The 22626-nt window shown below is 35.5% G+C and overlaps 3 protein-coding genes across 9 annotated transcripts; 2 read left to right on the forward strand and 1 right to left on the reverse strand.

Moving 5' to 3' along the window:
* Positions 1-518: 518 nt before the first annotated feature.
* Positions 519-9001, forward strand: LOC110890181 (succinate-semialdehyde dehydrogenase, mitochondrial). 5 transcript variants are annotated; one of them, XM_035979755.1, is made up of 18 exons: positions 519-654; positions 763-876; positions 1743-1842; positions 2467-2515; positions 2607-2694; positions 2765-2875; positions 4087-4149; positions 4596-4706; positions 4828-4971; positions 5071-5148; positions 5274-5340; positions 5414-5499; positions 5596-5661; positions 5768-5868; positions 5982-6067; positions 6171-6277; positions 6432-6509; positions 7181-7417. In XM_035979755.1, the coding sequence occupies exons 2-18, from the start codon at positions 763-765 to the stop codon at positions 7211-7213; spliced, it is 1482 nt and encodes a 493-aa protein (XP_035835648.1). In that variant the 5' UTR covers positions 519-654; the 3' UTR covers positions 7214-7417. The 5 variants fall into 5 exon arrangements, with proteins under 5 accessions (XP_035835648.1, XP_021993450.1, XP_021993449.1 ...); XM_022137758.2 differs by lacking the exons at positions 519-654; positions 5768-5868; positions 5982-6067; ... (1 more) ...; positions 6432-6509; positions 7181-7417 and adding exons at positions 7656-7756; positions 7856-7941; positions 8041-8147; positions 8243-8320; positions 8766-9001 and having other exon boundaries at positions 677-876; XM_022137757.2 differs by lacking the exons at positions 519-654; positions 7181-7417 and adding an exon at positions 8766-9001 and having other exon boundaries at positions 681-876.
* On the reverse strand, positions 7507-22163 carry LOC110890183 (UPF0678 fatty acid-binding protein-like protein At1g79260). 2 transcript variants are annotated; one of them, XM_022137763.2, is made up of 5 exons: positions 21816-22162; positions 19723-19863; positions 19396-19464; positions 18953-19088; positions 7507-7612 (listed from the first exon to the last, which is right to left on the reverse strand). In XM_022137763.2, exons 1-4 carry the CDS (start codon positions 21960-21962, stop codon positions 18969-18971), a joined length of 477 nt encoding a protein of 158 aa, XP_021993455.1. In that variant the 5' UTR covers positions 21963-22162; the 3' UTR covers positions 7507-7612; positions 18953-18968. The 2 variants fall into 2 exon arrangements, with proteins under 2 accessions (XP_021993455.1, XP_021993454.1); XM_022137762.2 differs by lacking the exon at positions 7507-7612 and having other exon boundaries at positions 18803-19088; positions 21816-22163.
* LOC110890182 (succinate-semialdehyde dehydrogenase, mitochondrial) lies at positions 11975-18699 on the forward strand. 2 transcript variants are annotated; one of them, XM_022137759.2, is made up of 18 exons: positions 11975-11989; positions 12098-12211; positions 13078-13177; positions 13802-13850; positions 13942-14029; positions 14100-14210; positions 15421-15483; positions 15930-16040; positions 16162-16305; positions 16405-16482; positions 16608-16674; positions 16748-16833; positions 16930-16995; positions 17102-17202; positions 17316-17401; positions 17505-17611; positions 17766-17843; positions 18521-18699. In XM_022137759.2, the coding sequence occupies exons 2-18, from the start codon at positions 12098-12100 to the stop codon at positions 18551-18553; spliced, it is 1482 nt and encodes a 493-aa protein (XP_021993451.1). In that variant the 5' UTR covers positions 11975-11989; the 3' UTR covers positions 18554-18699. The 2 variants fall into 2 exon arrangements, with proteins under 2 accessions (XP_021993451.1, XP_021993453.1); XM_022137761.2 differs by lacking the exons at positions 11975-11989; positions 15421-15483 and having other exon boundaries at positions 12063-12211.
* Positions 22164-22626: the final 463 nt, after the last annotated feature.

The raw sequence follows: 22626 nt of genomic DNA on the forward strand, positions 1-22626 counted from the left end.
GCCTAAAATTGGACCGTTGATGACGCCTACCTTCATTTACCTCGTGAACTGTAATGTCAGTCAGGGCCCCGATGTTTTCTTTATACCAATTAGGGGCTAAATTATATGAGTACAACTCACATAAAAACCTAGGTAACAACTCTCAGAATCGATGTTTTCTTTATACCAATTCAAAGGGCATCGACTTTGTTGTTCGCTTAGGGCCTCCAAAAACGTAGGAACGACCCTGTATAAAATTGGAAATTGCCCATCGTAACCATTATCTAAAACATGATTATAAAATATCATATCAAGAAACACGTTATTTAAAAAAGATTAACTAGTTTTTTATTTATTAACAAACACTTTCAATTATATATATTGATTTGATAAGTGTTTTTTTATTTATCAAAAAAGAATAGATAGGTAATAAAAAGAGCATAGTCTGACCGATTCCCTCAATGTTATTTGTCCGCATATGCATTCTTTTAAAATTATAGTGTTTTTTTGTTTTTTTTTCTTGTCAACAATGCACCTGCCCAATAATTGGGAAACCAACTTACCAACCAATGATTTAATTATAATTTTGTTGCAGGCTAACACCATTATAATAACCATGTTTGCACCTTAAATCCATCACAGTTGTTTATTCACACTTGTTACTCTGCAAGCAAGGTCCATTGCCATTGTTGTTATGAACTTGTTAGAGTTTGTTTCTATTGATTTTGTTTTGTGAAACTAATTCATGATCATATTACACGCGTTTGCGTTTTAGTGATTCAGATGAGCATGGAAACAGAAAATGTTGTTGCTCGCCTCAAGAGTTCTGGATTGTTTCAAACCAAAGGTCTTATTGGAGGGAAATGGATCGACGCGTATGATGGGAAGACCGTCGAGGTATTGAACTTATAAAGCCTGATTTTCGAAGATCGATCTAGAATCCTTATGAATTTCCTAGTTGATAGAATCATTTGTCCCTGTTTATATTGAATGCGTACTCATTTCTTTGGGGGCGTTTAGCATGCATGTTAAACTAACAAACAAACAAACATTCCCGGTAATATGCCACTTAGAAAGTAGAGTATGGGAAGGTTGAAATTGGGTCAACCTTACCTTGGTCCCAGGAGAAAGATAGAAAAGTTGCCCGAAAAGATCTTGTTTTTTTACGCTATAAAAATAAGGAAAATTGGATTTTAATAATCTCACATATCGGCCGGCAGCACTCCCAACTCAGGAATGTTTTGTGACGGTCCCTAACTTTTAACCCGTTTTCCATCATCGATCTTATACTAACTAAAAGTTAACCTGGTTAGTTTTTGCTGACGCGGACTGCTTATGTGGCAAAAAAAGTCAAAGTTTTGTTGGCGTGGATTGCTTATGTGGCAACGTTTTGATGACGTGGACTGCTTATGTTGGGTTAACTTTTAGTTAGTATTAGATGGCCGAGGGAAAATAGGTTAAAAGTTGGGACTATCAGAAAAAATTTCCTTAGTTAGGACTGTTTCCGGCCAATATGTCAAAATTAGGATTATTAAAATCTAGTTTCTCTGAAAATAATAGTAACATAAAGCTGATATATCAATTTGTATGTTAAATTGATTGTTGCAATTTAAACTACTACTAATCATTTTTGAGAATTTGTTAATTGGTTATAATTGTCAAAAGAATTTGATTCCAACTCGGTTGCAAAATATGATGGGTTGATATGTTTAAGTTTAAGTGTTTAACTACACAAGAATTACATTAGATGTTGGTTGTTGCAGGTTTACAACCCTGCAAATGGGGAAGTTATAGCTTCTGTAGCATGCATGGGTGAGAGGGAAACAAAAGATGCAATTTCTTCAGCCTATGATGCTTTTAGCCGTAAGGATCTTAAAATCCAGCTGTTTTATGTGTGATATCTATAAATTTCATCTTTCATGCTATGATAAAACCTTCAAATGCACATTTAGGCATCATGTTATGTTATCTGTCATTTGGGTGCTCAATAGATCGATCATGTGCGTCATCTAGGTCAAACGCAATACAATCCCGAAAATGTGACACCTGTCAAACACGCAAACTAGAAAAACACATGCATTCACGAGTTGACACGAACATAACTTGTTTGAACCCATTTTTATTTTATTTTTTTGCATATTCAGCTACACAAAAAAATACTCAATGGCTCAATGCATACAAAACAGTTACGTTTATAATTATAACGGTTGATGTCAATTTCTATCTTATTTTTGAAATTTTACATATAAAGTTGAGATAAAAACAATTCTAAAAAAATAGAAAAATAAATAAACAGGTTACACAGTCAACGCGTGAACCTGTTAAGTCAATCCAAACCCAACGTGTTTAGCTAAACACTTTAGCAAGTTCGACCAGAAACCAACTCGAATCCGTTTAGCTAAACCCAAACCCTGCGAATCCAGTTCATATCGTGTCATAAATTTATTTCATCTTTGAACATTTTAATCTATCAAATTTGCCACGTAGACTGGAGCAAGCTTACTGCTGCAGACAGGAGCAGTCGCCTATATAAATGGTATCAAATATTGATAATTCGATAATTCGGTATTCATGTTATTTTGTTTCTTAATAACATATAATGCTTGATTACTGTTGTTTTATTCAAGGTATAATTTGCTCATTGAACAAAAAGAAGTGCTTGGACAACTTATAACTCTAGAACAAGGAAAACCTCTAAAAGAAGCCATTGGAGAAGTACATGAATCAAATATAATTATTCATTTTTGGAAAACATATGCTTATTTGTGATTCTGAAGTTTTGCAGGTTGTATATGGAGCTAGTTACATTGAGTACTTTGCGGAGGAGGCAAAGCGTGTTTATGGTGACATACTTCCATCACCAATGCCTGACCGCCGCCTGTTTGTTCTAAAGCAGGTGCGTGCAAAATCGAATTAAAATATATAGAAGCAAATAAAAATGTATGTAATGTGAATTGGTTGTTGCCATAGTTGTCAATAGCAAATAGCGGACGATGGCAACAAACTACCTATACGCTACTGATGAAACAATGGTTAACCGGGCAGGGTTAACACACTGGTCTCGTCAAGAAGGGTTAATCCCTTCCTCTCGGAGATCGCTGGCTGGGTCACCGGTGGATGATCTCCTGCACAAGGAAACAAGCCGTGACTCGTAACAAGGAGGATGGGGTGGGGGGTGCTCCTTGTTACCACTCTCCGGCGTGAGAATCAGTAGTTTGCTTGAGAAGCAAAGCAAGATAATAGTAGTAGTTAGAGAGTTGTGAAGAGATACCTCAAACCTGGTTTGGGGTCGGTATTTATAGCCGAGGAGTGAAGGAGGAGATTGATGGATGGGCTGACGACGAGCTGCACCGTTGCAGGTGTGTCAGTCTCGCCGGCCGTGGGGGTTACGCCACGTCAGCCCATTGCTTTAATAGCTCTGACAGGGGACTGTCGCCGGCGCCACTTGCCTCGTGGTGTCAGCCACTTGCCTGGCGTGTCAGTCCACTTGTTGGATATGCAGGGTGCGGTGCGAGCCGCATCGCTGCATGCGGTAACGTCTGAAGTTACCGCGTCTCCTACTTGTGATCAAGAAATACGCGAGATGCGGTGTTGGCCGCATCATCGTATGTGGAGACTATTTGCTCGCTTCCCTTGTCGTGACGAAAATGGCCATATGATGCGGTGCCAGCCGCATCGATATGCTCATCTTCTTTCGTACTTGGGTCAAGCTATTCATCTTCGAACCGAATGGGTTCGAAGGATGTGACCGCATGGGTGCGGTTTGCTTACTGGTAGGGGTTTGTTTGATGCGGGTAATGGTCGTTTTGGGACCATACCCCTTCAGCTACGTAGCGATAGCGATCAAATAGCGGGCGCTATTTCATGTTTAGCGATACACTAGAAGAAATTTTCAGAAAAAATTTGTATGTATATTTTACCAAAAAAAATATAAAAAAGCTAAAAATTTTACAAAAATCTCGCTATTTACCGCTATTTGTCGCTACCAGCTATATAGCGACACATGAGCGCTACGCTATTCGCTATAGCAGGCACTATGCTCGCTATTAATAACTATGGTTGTTGCATATGAGAAATAGCATTAACCATGATTCCTTTGATTTGCAGCCTGTTGGCGTGGTTGGTGCCATCACTCCATGGAACTTCCCCTTGGCAATGATTACTAGGAAGGTACATTAGTTAACAATTTATACGTGAAAATCGTGAACCGTTTGCTAATGAATGGGTTTGGTTTTAAAAAGCGTGAAACGTGTACAGCCAAATAAATTTTATGTACAATCAAAAGTTGTATCTCTTTCTTCTCTTCTGCTTAACAGTTTTTCTATCTAGTAAACCATTTAGAATCCCTTTGTAATTTTGCTTGTTTTTACATATGAGCTTTGTACACACCCTTGTTTTGACCTAGATGTACATGAAGCGCCGCCTTAGAGCGTTTTTCAGATCGCCACGCGCTCCGTGCAAAGGTGCACTTTTTAAAACCATGTTAAAGGGTCTTTTTGATTCGTGTTGTATCTCGCACGGGCCAATAATTCTTTAGCTAAAAAGGGATATGTATACATGCTCCTAAATCATTTCTATTTAAAGATTAGATTTTTACTGTAATAATATTGTATCAGGCTGGCCCTGCTCTTGCCTGTGGGTGCACTCTAGTCATAAAGCCCTCGGAGCTCACACCGTTGACCGCCTTAGCAGCAGCTGAGCTGGCCCTTCAAGCTGGAATCCCTCCTGTAAGTCTTATAAACATCCATCAATGATATGTGTCCATATGTAAAAGTTAATTTTGCTGCATTTTATTTAACTAATTTATCAACTAACCTCTAATTTCATTTATGAATTCTAAAATCACAGGGTGTCTTAAATGTAGTCATGGGAGATGCTCCTAAGATTGGAAAAGCTCTACTTGAAAGCCCACAAGTAAGAAAGCTCACATTTACAGGTTCAACAGCTGTCGGAAAGAAATTAATGGCTGGTGCAGCCGAGACTGTTAAAAAGGTAATTGTATTCAAATACGTGTTGCAATCCTTAATGCTTATATTTATTACAATATAATGATATATATATATATATATATACCACCTTTGATTGTTGCAGGTATCTCTTGAACTAGGTGGTAATGCACCTTGCATAGTCTTTGATGATGCAGATCTGGAAGTGGCACTAGAAGGGAGCGTAAGTGAATTAAGTTTAATATTTGCAAACACTGATTATACGTATAAAAGCTTGCATATAAAGGGTTACTTTTTTCGTTATAAATGTATGATCATATCACACACATTATTCTGTGACCATTTCAGTTGGCAACGAAATTACGTAACAGTGGGCAAACATGTATATGCACAAATAGATTACTTGTGCAAGAAGGTATAACAACAAACTAGAACCCTTAGTCTACTTTTATCTTTCTTGCATGATAAGGCAACTACCATCTTTGTAGGCATATATGACAAATTTATAAATGCCTACTCAAATGCTGTTCAGAGCCTTAAAGTTGGCAATGGTTTTAGTGAAGGTGTGGATCAGGTAACCACTTTGTTCACACATGTATATTGTTACTAAAAAAATGTCAACTGCTTAAAAAAGTCAAGTGGTACTAAAAATAAATTGAATGTTTTGCAGGGACCACTTATTAATGAAGCTGCTGTACAGAAGGTTGACTCATTAGTGCAAGATGCTATCTCACAGGTTTGATTATCATTTTCAAAATCTTGTAGAATTTTGATAGCTGGTTTTTTTTAACAGAAAAAAAAAAATTTGTTGTTTTTTAGTTATAAAATTTCTGTTGATACAGGGAGCAAAAGTTGTTGTGGGTGGTAAGAGGCATAACCTAGGGTTGACTTTTTATGAGCCTACAATTATAAGTGATGTCAAGAATGAGATGCTCATAGCAAGGTAATCTCAAAACAATTATATGTAAGGTTTTAGTGTTATTTAGGTGGCTATAATATTATGTTGTAGGTAATTTGATGTGTATTTGACTAGCACTTCAATATATACTTTTACAGACGGGAAATATTTGGACCTGTTACACCTGTTATACGGTTTAAAACAGAAGAAGAGGCTATACAGATTGCTAATGACACTGATTCAGGTTTTTATTATTTTATATATGATCCATATCTTGGTGTCTGATCATTTGCATCTTTTTATTAACTAGTTAGATTAAGACAATTTTTTTTATATAAACTGTGCAGGATTAGCAGCTTACTTGTTCACAAACAATATTCCGCGTTTATGGCGCGTGTCTGAAGCTCTTGAATATGGTCTTGTTGGAGTAAATAATCATGTGGCTTTTTCACAGGTAGAAGAGGGTCTTTCTATATCCAGTTATTTTTTTTTTATTTATTTTTTTTTCTTCCTGAGAAGACCCCAAGTTAATTAATGAATTAGTATTATTATCATTTTTATCGCGGAAGTTATCATTCAGATTTCTTTCTTGTTTGGATCATACACAGGTAGCACCGTTTGGAGGTGTTAAGCAGTCTGGTTTAGGCCGGGAAGGTTCTAAATACGGATTAGATGAGTATCTTGAGGTAAGTACCAAACACACCATTTGGTATATATGTGCCATACTCATGAACCATCTTTATCATTATATATGTTTTAATACATATTCACAATTTGAAAAGAGAGAGAGAGAGAAAAAAAAAAAAAAAAAAAAAAAAAAAAAAAAAAAAAACAGTTCAAACCAACTAAAATGGTTTGGTGTGTCATTTCCCAAAACCGTTGTTTATTTATTTATTTATTATTATTTTTTTTTTTGTCAAAACCAACTAAAATGGACCGTGACACCCCTAAATAGAACACAGTCAGGGGCGGACCTTTAGTTATGTGGGGCGTAGCCCGGGCTACGGCTCAAATTTTTACTAGTAGTGTTAAATTTTTTATTTTTTTGATTTTTATACATAGGACACCCCTGAACAAGTACGAGGACACCCCTCAAATTTTTTTTTACAAAATAATAAGATGTTGGTAAGCCCAAATAAGTAAATAATAACACATTAGGTAAGCCCAAATAAGTAAATAATAGCCCAAAATTGAATGATTATTTATTTGGGCAATTGGGTGGCATGTTGTTCTAATAGTGTATGATTGCACGATAATTTTTTTTTTTTTTTGGGATACCCCTGAGTTGATGTTCTAGTTCCGCCACTGAACACAGTCACACCATAAGTTATGCTAAAACATGATTAACATTTTGCAGATCAAGTGCATTTGTATGGGAAACATGGGCTGATACAGATCACCGTTGATAGTTGAAATAATTGGGGTTTCATTTCTGTTTTGTTTTCCAATATGTGAATAAGAGTTCAAAATATGCATTCCATTTGTTGACACCGTCTTGTACATTTTGGTCTTTGTTGATGAAACTCGAGAAAGATACGTAAATTGTGTTTCTACCTTGTGTAGTTTGCAACATAATTATATGATAATTGCTAAATCTCTTCATAACTGTAAAGATAACCTAAAATATAAGCAACTTAAATTGAAATACAATATTCCAAGTTATAGAAATATACTCATTTAGGATGCCATTTTTAAGTTTAAACAGGTCATATTTGGCCAGCAAAAAAAGTCATATTGCATGTGCAGAATCAATAACGTTTTAAGGTACAAACATGTAAACGTGTTGTATATCATAATGAAGAACATTAGAGCTTCTTAAGAGAAGCTTTCAGGGAGCAAAAGTGGTTGTGGGGGGTAAGAGGCATAGCCTAGGGTTGACTTTTTATGAGCCGACAATTATAAGTGATGTCAAGAATGAGATGCTCATAGCAAGGTAAACTTTTATGGTTTTACTGTTATTAACTAGGTACACACCTGTTTTATATAGATATACGGATTGTTACAGTATAGTTTTTTTGGTTTACAATTACAGGCAGGAAATATTTGGACCAGTTGCACCTGTTATACGGTTTAAAACAGAAGAAGAGGCTATACAGATTGCTAATGACACTGATGCAGGTTTTTATATATATGATCCATATATTGATTTCTAATCATTTGCATCTTTTTGTTAATTAGTTATAATTAAGACATATATATTTGATACAAACCGTGCAGGATTAGCTGCTTACTTGTTCACAAACAATATTCAGCGTTCATGGCGCGTATCTGAAGCTCTTGAATATGGTATTGTTGGAGTAAATGAGGGACTGCATGCTTATGAGGTAAAAGAGTCTTTCTATATTCAATGGTTTCTGATAGGATCCTAAATTAATTATTATTAATATTGGTATTGTTTGCTTGTTTGGATCATACACAGGTAGCACCATTTGGAGGTTTTAAGCAGTCTGGTCTAGGACGGGAAGGTTCTAAATACGGATTAGATGATTTTCTTGAAGTAAGTACCAAACACACCGTATTTTGTTACTTCAGAAAGAAATTTTTCACAAATAATACAGGGGTGTTCATAAACCATTGAAACCAACCGGACCACCCAAGTATGATCCATTCATGGATCGGTTTTGGCAGTTTGCCGGTATAACAACCTAGCTAACAGTTTGAAGCTAGGAACCGGCTTTTAAACCTTTTTATTTTATCTTTTTTCAGTTTTAGAATATGGAGTTATGCATATGTACTGTATTCATGAACCATCTTTATCATATTAAAATTTTTAATACAAATTAATTTTTTTTAAAAGGCAAAAAAATCACTCAAAAAGCCAACCGGCTGATTTGGTTTGTTGTCCGGGTCAGAATTTCGTTCAAACCGGCAGAGCAGAACCATGAACACCCCTAGATAGAACACATTATAAGTTATGCTAACACATGATCAATGTTTTGCAGATCAAGTGCATTTGTATGGGAAACATGGGCTGATACGGATCTCGAGGGTCTCCATCGTCTGACCTGGGGACTCATGTTGATAGTTGAAGTAATTTGGGTTTTATTTCTGTTATATTTTCCAATATGTGAATAAGAGTTCAAAGGCTCCATATTCTTATATAAATATGTATTCGATTTGTAATTTGTTACTACATGTCTCAAACAAGATTAAAAAAAATACATCTTTTAATAACCAATAACATAATGATTAGTAAATTTGACCCGTCTATGATACGTGCCGATTTGGGTTATGCTTTGCTCTAATGGGTCTGATATCAAACCTCCAAATTTATTTAATTTCGAAAATTAGCTTATCAGTGAAACAATATAGTTTTATTAATCATATTTAAAATTTTAATTTACAATTAGCCTATCAAGGGAACAACCCACTAACAAGTTATTACTACAGTGATAAAGAACTGTAGATAATGTACCTTTGAAGCATTTCCAACAAGTTCACTTTAAAGTTTCATCACTTTCTTTCTGCATCATATATTCTTACTTAGTTATATTACAAGGGTATAAAAGTAACTTAAACAAGTAAATTAATTGAGTCAACTTCACATTTTAAGCATTCAGTTAAATAATAATCATTTTATTTATTTTTATGTACAAAATTTTGAATTCAAATAAAAATAATTTGTTGTAACCATATAAAAAGACTAAAAAATTTTCATCAATTACATTAACAAATCAAAAAGTTATTTTGAATTGTAATCATATATCACCAATCACGTGACGTGACGTGTAGGATAAAATTTGATATGTATAGGATAAATTTAGACATGTGTAACATTAAATGTTTTTAACTAATAAATTTAAGAGAAATAATTAATGGTTAGTTTTAAAACCCTTACACCAAGATCTCCAAAATGCCCTTTTGATATTAAAAATAAAGTTAAGATAATTACATTATTTACAAAAGGCTGATTCTAAACACCCCCCCCCTCCTGATTATACCCCCCTTGTGAGAGGAAAACTGCCGGTCCCACACGGGTCCCCCTGTAAGTATGTGAGAGGAGGAGGGTATAAAAAGTAATTAGGGGGTATAGAAAGTAGCACCCTTTACAAAATTGTCACCATCATATGTAACTACTAATCTTATTATCATTCATTCTTCTGTAGAGATTACTTGTTTCTCTTCTCATATTAAAAAATGTTCTTAAAAGATCCCTCCTCTCGCGGTCCCAGAGGAATAGGCCGGTCCGAACCGTTTGCTCAGCCAGTCAGTCCTGCTTTTTTTTGTCTTCTAGTGGTATACCCTTAAAACTAAGGTAGCGTTTGGTATGAAGGAATAGTAGGTGGAATGGAATGGATCATTCTGATGGAATGAAAAGAAACATGTTTGGTTATGATGTGGTAATGGAATGGAGCATTCCAAAGGAATGTAACTCCTTCCAAATATAATAATTTCCATTCCTTGGTATATAGGTGTTTTTCTTTCATTCTTTCAAGGAATGGAAAGAAATATGTTATTATTATTATTATTATTATTATTATTATTTATACTTATACTTTTATTTATATTCATACTAATATTAATATATATCAAAAATCTGTTATTATTTTTTATCATCATCATTATTATTATTATTATTGTTATTATTATTATTATTATTATTATTATTATTATTATTGAGACAATTATATTTTTGTCGTTTTTAATACAGTTGTGTTTCGTTACTTCATCTTTTTTTGTTTATCAAATAGTATAAAATAATGATTCATTCTATTCACATACGAGTAACCAAACATCACAATGGAATGGAATGATCCATTTCATTCCATTGTCCATTCCATTACCTCGTCCATTCCATTCTCTCATCTATTCCATTACCCCATACCAAACAGACCCTAAGGGTTGATAGTTATTCTATGATATATCTTGAATAAAATAAATCAAAATTGTTAAATTGGCTTTCTTTCAATTCAATAAAAGAGCGGAAATATGCAATTTTGATTTTGATTTGAGTCATACAGTTATTGGACTTTATAAAAGGATATATAAAATCAGGGCCGGCCCTATGGGCTATTCAAACTAGGCTTGGGCCTAGGGCCTCCAAAATATAGGGTCTCTAATATTTAAAAGATTATAATTATTGTTTATCTAATATTTACATGCCATTCAATGTTAACAAAATAGCAGCACAACATGGTAAATTCTTTTACTTCTAAAGTTGAGGTCAAACGTTCGATCCTTCTATTTTGGTTTTTTTTTTCATCATATGTGCAAACTGCTATATGTGCAAACTTGGATATATAGCTAAAAGAAAAAAAACCTTTACATAGTTTCTATAACAGTTTAGAATATGGTTACTATACTTATGCAATATAACAACTTTAGTAAATTAAAAGAAATTAATTTTACATATGGATTTTAAATTCCATATTATATATCTTAGTAAACCCGTAGGCCGTCACAGCTTCGCTATTCACGTCGTCACATGAATATTTGCATACTATAAACAACATACACCTTTCACTCGTTTAAATTTAACGTATTTGATTTTTTCAAATAAAATGTAGGTTCGGCCTAAAATTGGACCGTTGATGACGCCTACCTTCATTTACCTCGTGAACTGTAATGTCAGTCAGGGCCCCGATGTTTTCTTTATACCAATTAGGGGCTAAATTATATGAGTACAACTCACATAAAAACCTAGGTAACAACTCTCAGAATCGATGTTTTCTTTATACCAATTCAAAGGGCATCGACTTTGTTGTTCGCTTAGGGCCTCCAAAAACGTAGGAACGACCCTGTATAAAATTGGAAATTGCCCATCGTAACCATTATCTAAAACATGATTATAAAATATCATATCAAGAAACACGTTATTTAAAAAAGATTAACTAGTTTTTTATTTATTAACAAACACTTTCAATTATATATATTGATTTGATAAGTGTTTTTTTATTTATCAAAAAAGAATAGATAGGTAATAAAAAGAGCATAGTCTGACCGATTCCCTCAATGTTATTTGTCCGCATATGCATTCTTTTAAAATTATAGTGTTTTTTTGTTTTTTTTTCTTGTCAACAATGCACCTGCCCAATAATTGGGAAACCAACTTACCAACCAATGATTTAATTATAATTTTGTTGCAGGCTAACACCATTATAATAACCATGTTTGCACCTTAAATCCATCACAGTTGTTTATTCACACTTGTTACTCTGCAAGCAAGGTCCATTGCCATTGTTGTTATGAACTTGTTAGAGTTTGTTTCTATTGATTTTGTTTTGTGAAACTAATTCATGATCATATTACACGCGTTTGCGTTTTAGTGATTCAGATGAGCATGGAAACAGAAAATGTTGTTGCTCGCCTCAAGAGTTCTGGATTGTTTCAAACCAAAGGTCTTATTGGAGGGAAATGGATCGACGCGTATGATGGGAAGACCGTCGAGGTATTGAACTTATAAAGCCTGATTTTCGAAGATCGATCTAGAATCCTTATGAATTTCCTAGTTGATAGAATCATTTGTCCCTGTTTATATTGAATGCGTACTCATTTCTTTGGGGGCGTTTAGCATGCATGTTAAACTAACAAACAAACAAACATTCCCGGTAATATGCCACTTAGAAAGTAGAGTATGGGAAGGTTGAAATTGGGTCAACCTTACCTTGGTCCCAGGAGAAAGATAGAAAAGTTGCCCGAAAAGATCTTGTTTTTTTACGCTATAAAAATAAGGAAAATTGGATTTTAATAATCTCACATATCGGCCGGCAGCACTCCCAACTCAGGAATGTTTTGTGACGGTCCCTAACTTTTAACCCGTTTTCCATCATCGATCTTATACTAACTAAAAGTTAACCTGGTTAGTTTTTGCTGACGCGGACTGCTTATGTGGCAAAAAAAGTCAAAGTTTTGTTGGCGTGGATTGCTTATGTGGCAACGTTTTGATGACGTGGACTGCTTATGTTGGGTTAACTTTTAGTTAGTATTAGATGGCCGAGGGAAAATAGGTTAAAAGTTGGGACTATCAGAAAAAATTTCCTTAGTTAGGACTGTTTCCGGCCAATATGTCAAAATTAGGATTATTAAAATCTAGTTTCTCTGAAAATAATAGTAACATAAAGCTGATATATCAATTTGTATGTTAAATTGATTGTTGCAATTTAAACTACTACTAATCATTTTTGAGAATTTGTTAATTGGTTATAATTGTCAAAAGAATTTGATTCCAACTCGGTTGCAAAATATGATGGGTTGATATGTTTAAGTTTAAGTGTTTAACTACACAAGAATTACATTAGATGTTGGTTGTTGCAGGTTTACAACCCTGCAAATGGGGAAGTTATAGCTTCTGTAGCATGCATGGGTGAGAGGGAAACAAAAGATGCAATTTCTTCAGCCTATGATGCTTTTAGCCGTAAGGATCTTAAAATCCAGCTGTTTTATGTGTGATATCTATAAATTTCATCTTTCATGCTATGATAAAACCTTCAAATGCACATTTAGGCATCATGTTATGTTATCTGTCATTTGGGTGCTCAATAGATCGATCATGTGCGTCATCTAGGTCAAACGCAATACAATCCCGAAAATGTGACACCTGTCAAACACGCAAACTAGAAAAACACATGCATTCACGAGTTGACACGAACATAACTTGTTTGAACCCATTTTTATTTTATTTTTTTGCATATTCAGCTACACAAAAAAATACTCAATGGCTCAATGCATACAAAACAGTTACGTTTATAATTATAACGGTTGATGTCAATTTCTATCTTATTTTTGAAATTTTACATATAAAGTTGAGATAAAAACAATTCTAAAAAAATAGAAAAATAAATAAACAGGTTACACAGTCAACGCGTGAACCTGTTAAGTCAATCCAAACCCAACGTGTTTAGCTAAACACTTTAGCAAGTTCGACCAGAAACCAACTCGAATCCGTTTAGCTAAACCCAAACCCTGCGAATCCAGTTCATATCGTGTCATAAATTTATTTCATCTTTGAACATTTTAATCTATCAAATTTGCCACGTAGACTGGAGCAAGCTTACTGCTGCAGACAGGAGCAGTCGCCTATATAAATGGTATCAAATATTGATAATTCGATAATTCGGTATTCATGTTATTTTGTTTCTTAATAACATATAATGCTTGATTACTGTTGTTTTATTCAAGGTATAATTTGCTCATTGAACAAAAAGAAGTGCTTGGACAACTTATAACTCTAGAACAAGGAAAACCTCTAAAAGAAGCCATTGGAGAAGTACATGAATCAAATATAATTATTCATTTTTGGAAAACATATGCTTATTTGTGATTCTGAAGTTTTGCAGGTTGTATATGGAGCTAGTTACATTGAGTACTTTGCGGAGGAGGCAAAGCGTGTTTATGGTGACATACTTCCATCACCAATGCCTGACCGCCGCCTGTTTGTTCTAAAGCAGGTGCGTGCAAAATCGAATTAAAATATATAGAAGCAAATAAAAATGTATGTAATGTGAATTGGTTGTTGCCATAGTTGTCAATAGCAAATAGCGGACGATGGCAACAAACTACCTATACGCTACTGATGAAACAATGGTTAACCGGGCAGGGTTAACACACTGGTCTCGTCAAGAAGGGTTAATCCCTTCCTCTCGGAGATCGCTGGCTGGGTCACCGGTGGATGATCTCCTGCACAAGGAAACAAGCCGTGACTCGTAACAAGGAGGATGGGGTGGGGGGTGCTCCTTGTTACCACTCTCCGGCGTGAGAATCAGTAGTTTGCTTGAGAAGCAAAGCAAGATAATAGTAGTAGTTAGAGAGTTGTGAAGAGATACCTCAAACCTGGTTTGGGGTCGGTATTTATAGCCGAGGAGTGAAGGAGGAGATTGATGGATGGGCTGACGACGAGCTGCACCGTTGCAGGTGTGTCAGTCTCGCCGGCCGTGGGGGTTACGCCACGTCAGCCCATTGCTTTAATAGCTCTGACAGGGGACTGTCGCCGGCGCCACTTGCCTCGTGGTGTCAGCCACTTGCCTGGCGTGTCAGTCCACTTGTTGGATATGCAGGGTGCGGTGCGAGCCGCATCGCTGCATGCGGTAACGTCTGAAGTTACCGCGTCTCCTACTTGTGATCAAGAAATACGCGAGATGCGGTGTTGGCCGCATCATCGTATGTGGAGACTATTTGCTCGCTTCCCTTGTCGTGACGAAAATGGCCATATGATGCGGTGCCAGCCGCATCGATATGCTCATCTTCTTTCGTACTTGGGTCAAGCTATTCATCTTCGAACCGAATGGGTTCGAAGGATGTGACCGCATGGGTGCGGTTTGCTTACTGGTAGGGGTTTGTTTGATGCGGGTAATGGTCGTTTTGGGACCATACCCCTTCAGCTACGTAGCGATAGCGATCAAATAGCGGGCGCTATTTCATGTTTAGCGATACACTAGAAGAAATTTTCAGAAAAAATTTGTATGTATATTTTACCAAAAAAATATAAAAAAGCTAAAAATTTTACAAAAATCTCGCTATTTACCGCTATTTGTCGCTACCAGCTATATAGCGACACATGAGCGCTACGCTATTCGCTATAGCAGGCACTATGCTCGCTATTAATAACTATGGTTGTTGCATATGAGAAATAGCATTAACCATGATTCCTTTGATTTGCAGCCTGTTGGCGTGGTTGGTGCCATCACTCCATGGAACTTCCCCTTGGCAATGATTACTAGGAAGGTACATTAGTTAACAATTTATACGTGAAAATCGTGAACCGTTTGCTAATGAATGGGTTTGGTTTTAAAAAGCGTGAAACGTGTACAGCCAAATAAATTTTATGTACAATCAAAAGTTGTATCTCTTTCTTCTCTTCTGCTTAACAGTTTTTCTATCTAGTAAACCATTTAGAATCCCTTTGTAATTTTGCTTGTTTTTACATATGAGCTTTGTACACACCCTTGTTTTGACCTAGATGTACATGAAGCGCCGCCTTAGAGCGTTTTTCAGATCGCCACGCGCTCCGTGCAAAGGTGCACTTTTTAAAACCATGTTAAAGGGTCTTTTTGATTCGTGTTGTATCTCGCACGGGCCAATAATTCTTTAGCTAAAAAGGGATATGTATACATGCTCCTAAATCATTTCTATTTAAAGATTAGATTTTTACTGTAATAATATTGTATCAGGCTGGCCCTGCTCTTGCCTGTGGGTGCACTCTAGTCATAAAGCCCTCGGAGCTCACACCGTTGACCGCCTTAGCAGCAGCTGAGCTGGCCCTTCAAGCTGGAATCCCTCCTGTAAGTCTTATAAACATCCATCAATGATATGTGTCCATATGTAAAAGTTAATTTTGCTGCATTTTATTTAACTAATTTATCAACTAACCTCTAATTTCATTTATGAATTCTAAAATCACAGGGTGTCTTAAATGTAGTCATGGGAGATGCTCCTAAGATTGGAAAAGCTCTACTTGAAAGCCCACAAGTAAGAAAGCTCACATTTACAGGTTCAACAGCTGTCGGAAAGAAATTAATGGCTGGTGCAGCCGAGACTGTTAAAAAGGTAATTGTATTCAAATACGTGTTGCAATCCTTAATGCTTATATTTATTACAATATAATGATATATATATATATATATATACCACCTTTGATTGTTGCAGGTATCTCTTGAACTAGGTGGTAATGCACCTTGCATAGTCTTTGATGATGCAGATCTGGAAGTGGCACTAGAAGGGAGCGTAAGTGAATTAAGTTTAATATTTGCAAACACTGATTATACGTATAAAAGCTTGCATATAAAGGGTTACTTTTTTCGTTATAAATGTATGATCATATCACACACATTATTCTGTGACCATTTCAGTTGGCAACGAAATTACGTAACAGTGGGCAAACATGTATATGCACAAATAGATTACTTGTGCAAGAAGGTATAACAACAAACTAGAACCCTTAGTCTACTTTTATCTTTCTTGCATGATAAGGCAACTACCATCTTTGTAGGCATATATGACAAATTTATAAATGCCTACTCAAATGCTGTTCAGAGCCTTAAAGTTGGCAATGGTTTTAGTGAAGGTGTGGATCAGGTAACCACTTTGTTCACACATGTATATTGTTACTAAAAAAATGTCAACTGCTTAAAAAAGTCAAGTGGTACTAAAAATAAATTGAATGTTTTGCAGGGACCACTTATTAATGAAGCTGCTGTACAGAAGGTTGACTCATTAGTGCAAGATGCTATCTCACAGGTTTGATTATCATTTTCAAAATCTTGTAGAATTTTGATAGCTGGTTTTTTTTAACAGAAAAAAAAAAATTTGTTGTTTTTTAGTTATAAAATTTCTGTTGATACAGGGAGCAAAAGTTGTTGTGGGTGGTAAGAGGCATAACCTAGGGTTGACTTTTTATGAGCCTACAATTATAAGTGATGTCAAGAATGAGATGCTCATAGCAAGGTAATCTCAAAACAATTATATGTAAGGTTTTAGTGTTATTTAGGTGGCTATAATATTATGTTGTAGGTAATTTGATGTGTATTTGACTAGCACTTCAATATATACTTTTACAGACGGGAAATATTTGGACCTGTTACACCTGTTATACGGTTTAAAACAGAAGAAGAGGCTATACAGATTGCTAATGACACTGATTCAGGTTTTTATTATTTTATATATGATCCATATCTTGGTGTCTGATCATTTGCATCTTTTTATTAACTAGTTAGATTAAGACAATTTTTTTTATATAAACTGTGCAGGATTAGCAGCTTACTTGTTCACAAACAATATTCCGCGTTTATGGCGCGTGTCTGAAGCTCTTGAATATGGTCTTGTTGGAGTAAATAATCATGTGGCTTTTTCACAGGTAGAAGAGGGTCTTTCTATATCCAGTTATTTTTTTTTTATTTATTTTTTTTTCTTCCTGAGAAGACCCCAAGTTAATTAATGAATTAGTATTATTATCATTTTTATCGCGGAAGTTATCATTCAGATTTCTTTCTTGTTTGGATCATACACAGGTAGCACCGTTTGGAGGTGTTAAGCAGTCTGGTTTAGGCCGGGAAGGTTCTAAATACGGATTAGATGAGTATCTTGAGGTAAGTACCAAACACACCATTTGGTATATATGTGCCATACTCATGAACCATCTTTATCATTATATATGTTTTAATACATATTCACAATTTGAAAAGAGAGAGAGAGAAAAAAAAAAAAAAAAAAAAAAAAAAAAAAAAAAAAAAAAAAAAAAACAGTTCAAACCAACTAAAATGGTTTGGTGTGTCATTTCCCAAAACCGTTGTTTATTTATTTATTTATTATTATTTTTTTTTTGTCAAAACCAACTAAAATGGACCGTGACACCCCTAAATAGAACACAGTCAGGGGCGGACCTTTAGTTATGTGGGGCGTAGCCCGGGCTACGGCTCAAATTTTTACTAGTAGTGTTAAATTTTTTATTTTTTTGATTTTTATACATAGGACACCCCTGAACAAGTACGAGGACACCCCTCAAATTTTTTTTTACAAAATAATAAGATGTTGGTAAGCCCAAATAAGTAAATAATAACACATTAGGTAAGCCCAAATAAGTAAATAATAGCCCAAAATTGAATGATTATTTATTTGGGCAATTGGGTGGCATGTTGTTCTAATAGTGTATGATTGCACGATAATTTTTTTTTTTTTTTGGGATACCCCTGAGTTGATGTTCTAGTTCCGCCACTGAACACAGTCACACCATAAGTTATGCTAAAACATGATTAACATTTTGCAGATCAAGTGCATTTGTATGGGAAACATGGGCTGATACAGATCACCGTTGATAGTTGAAATAATTGGGGTTTCATTTCTGTTTTGTTTTCCAATATGTGAATAAGAGTTCAAAATATGCATTCCATTTGTTGACACCGTCTTGTACATTTTGGTCTTTGTTGATGAAACTCGAGAAAGATACGTAAATTGTGTTTCTACCTTGTGTAGTTTGCAACATAATTATATGATAATTGCTAAATCTCTTCATAACTGTAAAGATAACCTAAAATATAAGCAACTTAAATTGAAATACAATATTCCAAGTTATAGAAATATACTCATTTAGGATGCCATTTTTAAGTTTAAACAGGTCATATTTGGCCAGCAAAAAAAGTCATATTGCATGTGCAGAATCAATAACGTTTTAAGGTACAAACATGTAAACGTGTTGTATATCATAATGAAGAACATTAGAGCTTCTTAAGAGAAGCTTTCAGGTGTGGTTGAAGATTGGTGAGGTTGGTAGCCATCTCAACAACATAAGATAACTCTTCATCAACCAGAGTAAAAACTCGAGTTATCTCTTTAACCTATTCAACAAACAGAGCAAACTATCAAACCTTCGTGATCCATCTCACAAGTGCCAATTTCAACCCATTTATGATACGGGTCAATTTGGGTTATACCTTGCTCTAGCGGGTCAAATATTAAATAACTGTTAGAATAGAAACAGGTTGAAAGTCACCTAAATGTATTTTCATGGAACCTTCAAAATTGTTTTATTTAGAAAATTATCTTAACAGTTTAACAATGTAGTTTGGTTAATCATATTCAAAAATTTATTTATTTGTAGAATTGGCCTAACAATGGAACAAGTTAATAACCGTTAATCATTACCTTTGAAGCATTTCCAACAAGCTCACTTTGAAGCTTCACCACTTTCTTTTCTGCATCGTATGTTCCTTTCTGCAACGAACAAACAACATTAGTTAAGCATACCTAAGCTGAAGGTAAAACTAGGGTTTATGTTGGATTTAACCAAACAACCAACCAACTTTCACCACTTTATCAGCTAATCCCCTTAAACTCTTTACAGTGATTCAATCCCCAACTTTCTTTGTTGTATTCAAACTCATAGAAAACCGGTGAACTTTCAATAAGAAAAATTACTTCCAGGTCTTAATCGATAAATACTGAAAGCAATGAGATGGCGAACTCAATAACCTGAAGTTCAACGAGACCAGTGCTCTGTGCGATGACAACCTCAATTGTTCCATCGGGTTTCGGCCTCCAGTAGCCGCTCTCAGCATGCATGGGCTCTCCAGAACTCAATTTCCAAGTCTTCTGAGAGTAAGCTATTACAGGCTTCTCTCTCATACACATAGATTTGTTTCATTAGTAGGCAAATTCAATGGGAAATTCAACATAACTTAAAAGGTTCATACAATATGTAACTAAATACAGTATCCACACCATAGATGAATCTAGAGTAAACTGCCAAAATGGTCCCTGAGGTTTGGTCACTTTTGCTACTTTAGTCCAAAACTCAAACCTTTTGAATCTGATTCCCTGTGGTTTCAATTTTGTTGCCATTTTCATTCAAAAAGCAAAATCTGATCAAATTTTTCAGTTAACATCCAGATTTTTTTTTTGTCTTTTTCCTCCCTTTTAATGAAGGGCAAAATTGTTAGATTTTTTTAATTTGTTATAATAAAACGTTAAAAGACCATTTTGCCCTTCATTAAAAGGGAGGAAAAAAGACAAAAAAAAACTGGATGTTAACTTAAAAATCTGACCAGATTTTGCTTTTTGGATGAAAATGGCAACAAAATTGAAACCACAGTGACCCAGATTCAAAAGGTTTAAGTTTTGGACTAGTAAAGTGGCAAAAATGACCAACCCTCAGGGATCATTTTGGCAGTTTACTCATGAATCTAAGAATGGGCTAACAATATGTTAACAATTTGTTTATAGACACTTGAACAGATATAGGAAACAATCATTAAGGCTTATTTTCACTGAGCTTTACTAGTATGAAGAATTTTATTATTGATATGAACTTTACAGACTCAATCGAATACATACATCAATCCCTGAACTAATCATTCTAACATAATTAGCTAAACTAACTAAACAAAATTAACTAATAACAAACTATTGGACACGTGGCAGCAGTAGTTACCAATATTTACAATAACAGCAAGCTTGCTAAATCATGTAAACACTATTGCATCCATATAAATTCAAAATTGACACGATTTAGAGCAACTGATGTGGAGTTGATCCAAGAGTTGGCAGACCGATATCTAAACCAGCTAGATAAGGGGAAACAGAGCAGAAAGGACCCGAACTTTAAATAAACATTGGTTTTGAAAAGCACGTAAGGCACAGACTACAGAGGCTGCCACCTTGTGTAGGGTGAGGCGCGCTTAAAACAGGAAGCACAAGAAAAGCACATTTTTGGGGATTTTTCAAGCCTTGTGTACCGGGTGTGTTTTTATGCCTTAAATGTTGTACAGTAAGTTTTTTTGGCTTGTACATGTAGATAAAATCATATAAAAACCTTATTTGTAGCTATATTATGGATAGGGGATGCTAAAAACCTATGGGATACATGGTTTTAAAAAACGCTTGAGGCGTGCGCCTCATGGGGTTTTTATTGTATATGCACCTCAGAGGGGCTGAGGCGCTAAGAAAGGTTGCGCCTCAGGGGATTTTGATAGTCGTTTTTGTTCTTTTTGTGTCAATTTCAAGCATTACATGTCTTTTTTATGTGTGTTTTTGATGAATCTCATGATGATATTAGTTAGTATTATTATTTCTATAATATATATAATTTTTACATTTATTTATTGATACCGCATCGGCCTAGTGTTAACCAGTGTTTCATCAGCCTTGTTTCGCCTCAAGGCTTACGCCTCGTGAGGTGAAGGAAAAATGCCTCGGAACTCGTTTCCGTTCTTTTAAACCCTTATATAACAAAAATTACATAATCGCCTTGCGCCTCGGGTATGAAAATCCAGCCGCTTTTGCGCTTTGCTTTAGACCGGTCGCTTTTGTGCGCTTCGTGCTTTTTAAAACCAAGCGAGTAACTTAGGCTATGATTGGAGTTACAGGGCTCACAACCATCGAAGATGATGTGGCACTGTTTGACCCCACTGTGAAACCCATAACCCTTGATTTAAGACTCCGTCAATCAAGAATCTTCCCCACCTCACTTCCCCTTATTAGTTTGAAACTTTTTAGGCGACTAATTATTTGAGTATTGTCTGTCTTAGCAAGTGTTGAAATTGAATTAGTATAAAGTGTGGATGTACCTTGTTACCGGGATGAGTGAAAATGAGCTCTTCGCCGTAAGCGAAGGAAGATATGGTGGGGAAACCCCCTTCTCCTTCACCTCTCCAGGTTCCTATCAGATACGACACAGGTTCCAACGCCGGATGCACCACTGTCTTCCCCGCCATCTTCCACCCCAATTGTCGTCGTTTGGTTTGGTTAACCCCTTTGCCCGGTGTTTACTAGAAAGTCCAAGGGAACATACAGCTGGTTGGTAGTTCCGCTATTAGCTACAAGAATCGTTAAAGACCTAGTCGGCCGGGTATGAGTAGCATTTAGGGCTGTACAAACTGCTCGATGATCGAGGAGGATCGCTCGACAATCGCTCGAAAAATGCTTGTTCGATTCCCGTTCAGTTTGTAAATGAGCCGCTCGGATCGGTTCGATTCAAATTCAACCCAAGGATGAGCAAAGATCCGCTCGCTCGTCGATCACTCGGTTTCGCTCGAATTATTTTTATTAAATAATATACATATATATATATTATAGATTTTAAAGATTAAAAGCCCAAAAAATATACTAGCCCAACTTAATAGTTAATACCAAAATCTAACCCTAAATCCCTAATTTCTAAAGCAATCACATAAACTGATTGTTTGAATGTTTGATCAGCATATCTCGCCGCTGCTACACATCAAAATCTAACCCTAAATTCCTAATTCCTAAAACAATCTCGTAATCTGATTGTTCGATCTCATGATGGGGGTGAAGTCCTTGGTATAACTTGCTAAAGTCCTCTCTATTACACAATCACATATCACACTTTATTTTGTACTTCTTGATATTGTTAAG

The sequence above is a fragment of the Helianthus annuus genome, chromosome 11, assembly GCF_002127325.2.
Source record: "Helianthus annuus cultivar XRQ/B chromosome 11, HanXRQr2.0-SUNRISE, whole genome shotgun sequence".
Classification (NCBI taxonomy): domain Eukaryota; kingdom Viridiplantae; phylum Streptophyta; class Magnoliopsida; order Asterales; family Asteraceae; genus Helianthus; species Helianthus annuus.

Coding starts and splice junctions, on each gene's coding strand:
- LOC110890181 (XM_035979755.1), top strand. CDS start 763: ATGAGCATGGAAACAGAAAATGTTGTTGCTCGCCTCAAGAGTTCTGGA. Junction 5,341..5,413: donor TAGATTACTTGTGCAAGAAG/GTATAACAACAA, acceptor CCATCTTTGTAG/GCATATATGACAAATTTATA. Junction 5,500..5,595: donor TTAGTGAAGGTGTGGATCAG/GTAACCACTTTG, acceptor AATGTTTTGCAG/GGACCACTTATTAATGAAGC.
- LOC110890183 (XM_022137763.2), bottom strand. CDS start 21,962: ATGGCGGGGAAGACAGTGGTGCATCCGGCGTTGGAACCTGTGTCGTAT. Junction 19,864..21,815: donor TCACTCATCCCGGTAACAAG/GTACATCCACAC, acceptor ATGAGAGAGAAG/CCTGTAATAGCTTACTCTCA. Junction 19,465..19,722: donor CTGGTCTCGTTGAACTTCAG/GTTATTGAGTTC, acceptor TGTTCGTTGCAG/AAAGGAACATACGATGCAGA.
- LOC110890182 (XM_022137759.2), top strand. CDS start 12,098: ATGAGCATGGAAACAGAAAATGTTGTTGCTCGCCTCAAGAGTTCTGGA. Junction 13,851..13,941: donor AGCAGTCGCCTATATAAATG/GTATCAAATATT, acceptor GTTTTATTCAAG/GTATAATTTGCTCATTGAAC. Junction 16,996..17,101: donor TGCAAGATGCTATCTCACAG/GTTTGATTATCA, acceptor CTGTTGATACAG/GGAGCAAAAGTTGTTGTGGG.